This window comes from Stegastes partitus, unplaced genomic scaffold (assembly GCF_000690725.1).
Source record: "Stegastes partitus isolate 25-593 unplaced genomic scaffold, Stegastes_partitus-1.0.2 Scaffold2326, whole genome shotgun sequence".
Lineage (NCBI taxonomy): Eukaryota > Metazoa > Chordata > Actinopteri > Pomacentridae > Stegastes > Stegastes partitus.
The window spans coordinates 26,747-37,371 of NW_007580057.1; the positions used below are offsets into that span (position 1 = coordinate 26,747).

At 40.4% G+C, this 10,625-nt stretch overlaps 1 protein-coding gene across 1 annotated transcript in view; it reads left to right on the top strand.

Annotated features, from left to right (window-relative positions):
• The first annotated feature begins 6,919 nt into the window (after positions 1–6,919).
• The window catches only part of LOC103374687 (protein-lysine 6-oxidase-like), a 7,596-nt gene continuing 3,890 nt past the window's right edge, over positions 6,920–10,625 (top strand). The window contains exons 1-3 of the mRNA XM_008304803.1: positions 6,920–7,880; positions 9,317–9,425; positions 9,625–9,659. Of these exons, the coding sequence (XP_008303025.1) occupies positions 6,920–7,880; positions 9,317–9,425; positions 9,625–9,659 (1,105 nt within the window). The remainder of the gene's footprint in view (positions 7,881–9,316; positions 9,426–9,624; positions 9,660–10,625) is intronic.

The window sequence follows — 10,625 nt, forward strand, 5'->3', positions numbered from 1 at the left end:
AAAAATAAAAACATTAGACATTAATTATCTGACACACATTGTACATTTGTTAGAATTTTACGTACATCTGAAAACAAACTGATCTCACTGCAGATACAGCACACATAGATGAGAGCAACGTAAATACAGGAACATCTAGCTTCTTGTAAGATGTATAATGTCTAATCAGAGCTTATGGGAAGGATCTTAGTTATCTGCTTCAACCAGGCGGAGATATATATGCAACTTGTATCATGCTTTGTGTTGTTTTTGGATGATGCTGACCGCCATCTTTGTTTTGGGCAACTAAGGACTCGAGGCTGATGAGTGTTTGGTGAGTAGTTGTACGTTTTCAGACAACTTCGATCAACTTTGGCTGCCGGTACGTTTTAGGATTGACTTTAAGATTCTTTTAAAGCACTCAGCGGTTTCTGCCCTACTCACACTGCCGACCTTTTAACACCGTACTCTCCACCAAGCTCTTTAAGCTCCTCGGGTCCTGTAACTGTTCCAGAGGCCCGGCTCAAAACAAAAGGGGACCAGACCATTTTTAATCTGAGGCTCTGGAGCAACTTGCCCGAGGAAACCAGGTCTGTGCTCCCTTTCAAGTCGCTCCTTAAAACACATTTTTATCGGAGAGCTTTTCCTGATTTCATTTAAGTTATGGTTTATAGCTTCTTGTTCTATTTCTATTTTCTTCAACTTTTCAGCAGGTCAGTGTTTTCCAGCTCCTCCTCCTGGGGGATCCTGAGGCGTTCCAAGGCCAGATGGGATATCACAGCTCTCCCAGGGAGTTCTGGCTCTAACCTGGGATCTCCTAGCATGCTTGGGAAACCTCCTATCAGATGCGTGGACCATCTCTAGGAGCATTGAGACGACCTTCCTCCAGACGTCCAACCTCCTCATCCTGTCTCGGAGGCTGAGTCCAGACGACGTGCACGGGTAACTCATCTGGATCACAAACCTCCCTCTGTGCAAAAACTCACTACCATAGATCAGAATATAAATCGACTTGTAGGTCAAGAGCTCTGCTGATGTTGCACCAATCCGTCTCCCTTTTCACATCACTCGTGAACAAAAACTTGAAACCTAAACTCTTTCACCCTCTCCCTCACGTTTAACCAAACGGAACCGACCCACCGGTTACCACCACAGAACCACGGCCTTGAAGGTGTCGACTGTAATTCTGCAAACCGCCCCATCGTGAGCTAAAGGTCACGTCCAGGTGAAGCCAACAGAAACACATCGTCTGCAAAGAAAAGTAGAAACATGTAAAAATGTCTTTTTTGTTAGTTCAACATGTTTAAAATTCAGATTTCTTACCACAGATACATGAATAAAACTTCTTATTTTTAATAGATCCATATTTAAAAATCTGAATTTTCTAGTTTTTCAGCTTTACCATTGTTATAGGTTTATTTATAAAGTAAACACACTAATAAATGTCAGATTTTTCACTCTAGATAAGTCAATAAATTAAAGCAAATATAAATTTTTATGCTCGCTTTTATGATAACACCATTAAAAAATGTAAATTAAAGTATGGAAAATGTCCCGTTACTGCTGGGAACTGTTAATTAACAGATTTTTAAAAATATATCTATATTTATTTTGTTAGACTCTATATAAACAATCAGTTAGTGTTCCAAATAACTTTTATTTTCTATCAATCTGTCGCTGTTTTTATCAACTGATTAGATGTTAAAATGTCAGAAAATTATAAAATAAAGAGTTCATCAGTGTTTCCCGAAGCTGAACAACCCAAAAACATTCAGTTTAGTGTCACAGAGGAGCAAAGAAACCAGAAAATATCCACATTTAGAAAGTCGATTGAGCAATGAACCCAAACCGATTAACTGATGATCAAAGCTATAGCTGGTGATGAATCTAATAGTTGCTAAGTGACCCCTACAGGGTCTGGGTTTAGGCTTGAGCCTCGTATCCGTCCTCTGGAGGTTTCTGCAGCACAGCAGCGGCTCAGAAATAGCTGCCTCGGCTTCCCCCAAGTAGACGCCTGAGTAGGTCACAGACTCGCACAGATTCAGGTTATTAGCGGCAGATTTACGGCACATGAGGCCTCGGCCACGTGCGGCGGCGCTCGCGTATAAATAGGACAGAATCATTTCCCATTTCCTCGTCCCGCCGCTTCAGCTCATCACGGCGCCGCCAAACATAGCCCGGGTCAGGCAGGTGCTGTATTTTAGGCGTCCTCATTTCCAGAGTGGATTGGAGTCCAATAATGATCAGAGGAACAACAGAGCACCGGGGCGTCTGAACCCGACTCGTGTTCAAGACTCGTATCCATACATGTGTGACCTCTGGCTGCAAACATCTATTTATGTTGTGTGATTATAAGATGAACACTGAGAAGGTGGCGTCACAAACAGGAGCTGGTCTTCAGCTTTAGTTCTACCAAGAACATTGAAGCCAAGTTATTTCTTTGAAGGACCCCTAAACGTACCTCAGAGAACCTTAAAACAAACGGTTCCCTTTGGCCCCATAAATCCAAATAACTTCAGGTTCAAGGTAATTCTTTGTGGAACCACGTAGTTCAATGAAAATGAGTTCTTTAGTTGGAAGTTAGCCTCGTGCTAAATCCAATGTATTTACTGCCACCTGTAACTGTACATTGCTCATTAATATCCCATCCAAATGAATAAAAAATGAACCAGAACCTCCTGAGGATCCATTTAGGAGCCGGTACTGTTTCTGCAGGTGGTCCTCGTGCAGCTCATAAAGTTTCTGGACTAAAGCGGATTCATGTGGACCCTCCAGCAGCCCCTCTTTAGGTCCTCGTGACTCCAGCCCAACACGTCACCCATCACGTAGCGACCAGGTGATTCCCATGACGCTCTGACAGGTGGTCGATGAGCAAACCGGGCTGGACTCGAGTCCCGGTGCTAAAAACGACAGCAGCATGTGTGATGACTGGAAGCACGAAGACCGACGGGTCGGGTCGAACATGAAAACACTCAGAGGTGAAATCTGAAATAACACAAGTTAAATATATATATATATATATAAACACAGGTGAACGTCTGAACTTTGCTCTGGAGGAAGTTCTACTGATAGACAGTGGTCCACACATACACTGTAAAAAAAAAAATTTTTAATTTTACTTTTAAGAAAAAACTATTTACTGTTATTTTACAGATTTTCCCTGTTTTGTTAAATTACAGATGATATCCAGCAAAATCACAGGAAAAAGCTGAGAATTTACATTTAGACTGTAAAAAACAAACAAAACAACAACAACTACTGTCCAAACTGTAAATAATGTCTTCCTACAATTTTTTTATTTTTTTTATTTTTAAATAGTAATTTATTCTTTTGCAATGTGTGGCTGTAAAATTAAACCATTTAACTGTCTTTAAATCAGCTAATTATATTATTATTATTTTTAAAATATTTGCCGTTATTTGAAATAAATGTCTGTTTATTACGATTTTAAAAATGGACATTGTATTTTATTTACATACTATATATAATAACTACTAAAATACACTGGGGGAATTATATTTCTTTATTAATTAATTTTTTTTAGTTTCTTCCACACATAATTGTTTATTTTTTATTTATTTGTTTGTTTATTTTTACTGTATTTGACAGTAAAATTACATTGTTTTTGCAGTATTTAAATCAACAACAACAAATCATTATTTTACTGATATGCTGGTATTTTCACAATTTTTACAGTTTAATGTTACAAAAAAAATTAAGATAAAAAAGCTGTCCAAACTGTAAATAACGTCCTCCTACAGATCTTTTTTTTAAATTTTTTTTTACATAAATGGTAATTTATTCTTTTACAATGTGTGGCTGTAGAATTAAACAGCAAGATAAAACTGTTTGTTTTATATTTGGTCCCATGTTGGTGACACTAAAGCCAGGAAAGGTGTGTTTCTGTCAGCGAATCAGAGCCGGAGGAGGAGGACCAGTGTGTGGCTGGAGGCATCTCATCCATCCGGCTGCAGCTGGAGCCAACTGGAGCCGCGGTGACGTTCCACGAGTCCCTCATGGTTCCTGCTCAGATGTCTGAGAGCCTCCGCGTTCCTGCCAGACTGGAGGTATGTTAGAGGAACGTTTGATTGGTTCTGACCTGCTCTGATCCACAGTCGACCTGCTGCACGTCTGCTGAGGAACAAAACAAAGGCAAAGGTGAGAAACTCTGAACTACTTCAGAGCAGCTGAGCTCCTGCTGAGGAAACAGCAGCTACATGCATCCATATATATATATGCATAAAGCCTTTATATATACATCTATGTGTGCATCACAAACCCTCGTCCTGTGGGGAAGCTGGTGTCCTTTACTCTGTTATAATATTAATAATAATGATGATGATGATAAAAAGTTTTTCTATCGCAGCTCTCAAAGCAGAGCAACAGAAACACAATGAAACATTAGAAAGTACATCATGAAGCTATAAAAGCTTTTAAAGTTGTTATTTACTGTTAGTCTCACTATTATTAATACTATAATAATTAAATAAATCCATAAAACAAGAGAAAAAATTCTGGCAACTCATTACCCAGGTGTTGTAGTTTAAAAATGAAAATAGAAAATTAAGAAAGAATCTTCAGTAACTGGAAGCAATGAGACATTTTCAGTATTTTAATTTTAATTTTAATTTCTATCATTAAAAAAAACAAAAACACCATTAAATACATTTTTATTGGTGTCTGTGGGGATTTACATTAATATTAATAACAACAATTTCCTGTTATTTATTGGTAAATCTATAATTTTTTAAAATAATAATAATAATTTAAAAAAATATTATTTATTGGTGTATCTACAGTATAAAGCTAAAAATATTAAATATAATCCATAAAATAACAACAGTTTATTTGCGTCCAGTAGCAGTAAGAAGCATTTTCTGTATTTTAATGGTGAATGTATGTTTTAAAAATAAAGAGAAAAACAGGGGAAAAAAGCATTTTAATGGTTTATCTGTAGGAAATATACATGTTTTCTACTCTTCTGTACAAATTATTTATCTGCGATAAAAAGAAAATACAGGTAAATCGATAATAAAAATAGATATTTAATGTGATTTAATGGTAGAAAATAAAAAGGACAATTCTGTAAATTGCTCATTTTAAAACAGTAAATGGTTTTCAGTGTCATGTGAAGGATGCTGACCTCCTCTGAACTGAGCAGCTGTGATCAGACACAGACATAAAATCGTGTCCTGAAGCTGGAGGTCACGTTCAGGTTCACATCAGGTGAAAACAACAAATGAAGGAGCTGAGCTTGTTTTCACTGATTGACTTCTGAAGTGATTAAAAGTTGGGCTTCAGCTTCAGATAACAGTTTAGTCTGAGCAGAGCTCCACGGTCACGTCGGGTTCCTCTTATCTTCATCCACATCCGACCTGTGGAGGTGAGTCGTGACGTGTCCGCGTGCGTAAAACTCGGCAGCAGCAGCAGAGTGTCTGCGAGGATCGAGCGCCACCATGTGGTGAGGAGCTCCATGTGGCCTCAGAGGGGAGAGAAAGTCCGGATGGAGCTCCGCTGTGCGCGCTGCCGTGCGCGTGTGGTGAGGAGCTCCATGTGGCCTCAGAGGGGAGAGAAAGTCCGGATGGAGCTCCGCTGTGCGCGCTGCCGTGCGCGCTGCCGTGCGCGTAATGTGCCGAACAGAGAGGAAACTAACGCAGAGAGTAAGAGTCTGTTTCTCCACTTTTAACTGACTTTCTGACTTTAACGTTTGTCAATCACGAATTAACTGGTCATAGAGTTGAATATGAAGGACCGTAAAGGAGATCTACAGTTTAAATGCAGCTGCGGTGGAAACCAAAGGAGAACATTGAAAACAACGCGTTTTTAAAATTGTTTTCTCCTGGTTACCTTGCTGTCAGATATTTATTTATTTATTCGTTTATTTATTTATTTAGTTAGTTAGTTAGTTATGTCTGTGTACTAAATAAATTGAAATTAAAAATGTAAAATTAAAACAAACAGATTATCTGGCAGCAGGTAGCCAGAAAAAACCAAGCTGATCAATAATGAAACACTGCTGCTGCTCAGAAGCTGTAAACATGGTGAAAACAGCAGCAAATGTCTGTAAATTATTATTTCTCTGATTCCAAAACAGACCAAGTTATTTGTCCTTTTTCATTAACATATTATTGTCCTACTGTTATACTAATATTATTAATATGCCCTTTAAAAAAAACGACAAATAAATGTTTGAAAATATTTTTTGCTGATTTGAAAACAGTTTACCCTGTTTGTTTGTTTTTTAATTTAAAATTAAAAATAAATAATAATAATAAATAAAATAATGTTTTTTTTGCTGATTTAAAGAGAGTAAAAAAATATAACTTTAAAGTCAAAAACTTTAACGACAAAAATCCCAAATATCAAATATATGTTTTATGTATGTAAAATAAATCTACATTAAGAGATATACATAGAATATAATAATAAATAATAATAAATGTATTTATATTTGGAAAATATTTCCAATTTTGGACTATTTTTGCTCTGGATGGTTAAAATATAAACTATCATGTTTCCTACTCTGTGGTTCTGCAGCTCCATGAAGCTCTGATGGAATCACAGATAACCTCCAAATGAATCACTTGTGCGTCACAGCGCAGAGCTCGGACAGACCTGTTGGATGATTTGGTGATATTTGGTGACCAGGCTGCGTCTCTTCTCCACCTTCATGTATTTCTGTCAGAAGCAGAGTCTACAGGTCCAGATGGTTCCTCTGACAGCAGCAGCTTCTCACTGTGAATGGATGCGTAAAAGCGCTTCTACAACTCACAGGACAGCCAATAGGAACCGGACCCTCTCTCCGGTGGAGCTGTGCGCAGCTGCGTGACGGAGTCCAGTGAGTCCAGAACACCTCCTCACCTCCGCGTTAAACTCTCCTGTTTGTCGTTAATGCTCCAGTTCTGCTGCTGTTCGGCTCGAGGCTTCATCTCACGGAGCCATGCAGAGGTTCGTGTGTGTGTCCGTCTGCCTGCTCGCTGCTCTGCTGTGTTTGGGTGCCGCTCAGCACCACGTTGGACCGTGGAGACACCGGATCCAGTGGGAGAACAACGGCCAGGTGTACAGCTTACTGAGCACCGGGACTCAGTACCGTCTACCTGCGCAGACCAGGAGGCGCACTCAGCTGCTGCTCACCGCCAAAAACGGTTTGAACCAAATTAACTCTCCTGTTGCGCTGAGCAGATCCACCAGAACCAGAACCGTGGCGCTCAGGGACGGCAGACTCTCTCAGCAGAACGACCTCATCCAGATGGACACGTCGGTTCTCGGTCCTGAGGCGGGTCAGTATTTAATCTCTGCGGGGCGACCTGGTGCGCACGGTCAGGCCCCGCCGCGCCTTGGAACCACCGCAGGAGCTCCGGGATTCTCCTCATACCGGGCACCGTCTAACGGCAGCGCCATCAGCACCCAGGAGTTCTCCGGCAGCGGAGTCCCCCGAGGAGGCCGGAGCACGCCCGGAGAGCAGCAGCAGGCCAGCGCGTCGCCGGTGAGAGCACCAGACTTTACGCACGGCAGGGTCAGGTCTGGCGGCTCGGATCCACCGCCTCGGTCTCCCGCCACATCCGTCTGGGTCTCCGCGGCTGAGGACGCGCGTCGGATCCCTCAGCAGAGCAACTTTGGAGACGCTCCGAGCGCGCAAAGGCTGCAGAGAGCGCAGCCACTGACCCGAGGCGCGCCAGAGTCCAGCGCGCCTCCAACAGCTGCGTCCAGCAACTCTGTGGAGATACACTTCCCTCGGAGGAGCCAGGAAGCAGCTTCAGACGTGGGTGACCCGAGAGATCCGCACAGCATTCACCACAGGAACTCAGTTTTCTACAATGTTTACCCTCCGGACCGCAGGAACAGGATCAGTGCGCGCCCCCCGCCTGGACCCGGCTACGGCACCAGGTTCTTCCACAACGGTGAGGCACCAGAGTGTCAAAAGTAGGATCATTACAAAAAAGTAGTATTTCACTTTTTACACCCTGAAACCTCTGAAACATTCACATCCATCATCTCCGGTGCAGTGGAGCTGAGCCGAGGCTCCAGATCCCGTTTGGTTCTGATGCGCCGCATTTTAATGCTTTTTTAATGAGAGTCAGAGTTAATGTGGCCCCTGTGACACACTAATGTCTTCAGTCTGAGAGCCTCTGAGCTGAACTCAATCTAAAAGCCTGATTGATGGAGTCATTAGTGGCAGCCGGCAGTGGTTCAGAAATCACGTCTGCAGGTTCTGACAGTAAAGTTCTCATAAAGTTCTCCACTTGTTCTCCTGCTGCACGTCCTCAGCGCGTTAAAACCAAATGCAAACATTAAATTACTGGTTTCAGACGATGTTTAACTTCAGTTGCATTAGTTAAGACTTGTCTTATCTTCGACATTTGTGCATCAACATCTGTAAATAACTCTAAACTTAACTCAGAGGACCTCCTTCATTAAATTCAGGGTTACAAGATAAAAATTCTGATTATTAATTTAGATAAAACTTCAGATTTCAGGCATTGTTTTGATGGGTTGGGTTGAGGGTTAGGGTTAGGGGTTACACTCTTATTAGTTGCTTTTATTTTTTAAGATTGTTCAGAAACACAAATTCAGTTCAAAATGTTCATCAGACAAAATTTAGTCTGATTGATGATGTTTGTCTTCAGCTTCAGTCTGTTCAATGTCATCACTGTCTGAACACATTTAATGCAAAAACTGTGAGATGGTTAAAAAAAAATATTTTGATAAATAAACAAACAAGCAAGAAAAAAAAAAGTTGCCTGGGGAAAAAAAAAGAAAAATAGGGAATACTGTAAAATTTAGAAAACTGGAAAAATGGGGGGAAATAGCAACAACAACAAAAAAAGAAGGATGCAAAGTAATAACTGTAAATATCTGTAAAATAATGATTTTAGTTGATTTAAACACAGTAAAACAGGTTAATTTACCAGTTACGCATAAATAAAAGAACAAATATTTGTAAGAAAAGAGATTTTTATTGTGGACATTTCTGGTTGTTTAACAGTTAATGTGTAAAATCACTTTATTTTCCCCCTGTAGTTTATTATTAAATATTATCTCTAAAGAGAAAACTTGTAAATTAAAGTTAACATATATATATATATATATATACATTAATTAAAAAGAATATAATTTACGATTTTTTATTTTATTTTTGAATTTTTTTTATTTTTACATGTACATTTTTTTTCTGTGATTTTATTGGATTTTATCTGTAATTTAACAAAACAGGTCAAATCTGTGCAGAATCAAGAAACTGGTCAGAAATGTTTAAACCTGTTAGAAACCCGTTTGTTTCACAGAGTGCAGCCCTGATCACTGATTTAAAGTGCTGGACTGGTTCTGTCTCCTCCAGGCCTCCCAGACCTGGTTCCTGACCCGTACTACATCCAGGCAGCCTCCTACATCCAGAGGGTCCAGATGTACGCCCTCCGCTGTGCCGCTGAAGAAAACTGTCTCTCCAGGTGAGTCTTTCATTGACTTCATCCTGCTTCAGTCCCAGAACCAGTTAACTGCAGATGGAGTTGAACTTTCTCCTTCATTGACAAACATTGTGTGAAGCAGCTGCTCTGAGATAAAAGCCGCTGCTGCCTTCAGGTGTAAATCAGAGAAATTCCCTGCGTTCTGAGGCGTCCTGGCCTCGGTCCCGTTTGGACTCTGCAGCCGAGTGACCGAGCGGCTGGACGCAGAGCTGTCTGGCAGCAGCCGGAGATCCTCTGCTCTGATCTGAGCAGCTGCTTCGCCAAATAAAACAAAACCCTGACATGAAAGGTGGAGGATTTTCTGAGGTGAATGCAAAAGAAATACTGAGGCAAAGAGCAGAAGCAGCTCCTGCAGATATTTCAGGTCAGAGATCTGCAGAGTGGAGCAGGAACCTGTCAGTCACACAATCGGGTGTTTTAAAAGTAAGACGAGCAAATAAAAAATGTGCAAATCAAGCAGAAAAACCCCAAATGTTTCCGGGATAACTTCACTTCTGGACTTCTGGATGTTACACATTATAGGACACATGTGATGGTTTAAAGAAGTGAATAAAATCAATAAGGTGCAGCTCAGTGTGAACAGTGAATAAATAAAAGGTGAAGATGTTTTCAGAGTCTGTAAATCTAACAGCGAGCAGATTTAATCTATTAATTGGATCATGCAGGCTCAATTAACCGAACGCCTGACCAGCTTAAATTTGACAGATTTTTCTTTTTAGGGCAGAATATTGATCAAGTTGATCACCTGGGACCAAAGGTTAAACAGTTTATGAGTTAAAACTTCTTCATTTTTGCATTTGAAGAGTTCATTTGCAAAACCAGAGAACTCCAACACTTTTATTTTTGTTGTTTGCTTGAGATAATATGGATCAAACTGAAGCTGAGTGGATCTGACTCAGTAAATACTCAATGACTCAAAAATAGAGATAACTTAACTTTGATTCATGTTGTCTCAGGTAGATGAAGGTTTTCTGAAGGTTTGTGAATTTGGAGTTCTCTGTTTTTGCAAATGAACTCTTCATATTTTCTTCACATCGATCTGAGGATCAGTGTTTAAAGCTCCATAACTTGATCAATCTTGCAGCTGGAGTCCTGAAACTTTACTCATTGATATGCACATTTGCTCTTTAATGGCACAACCCTGCTTAGATAGAAGAACACAAACCAGTTATATGATGGCGC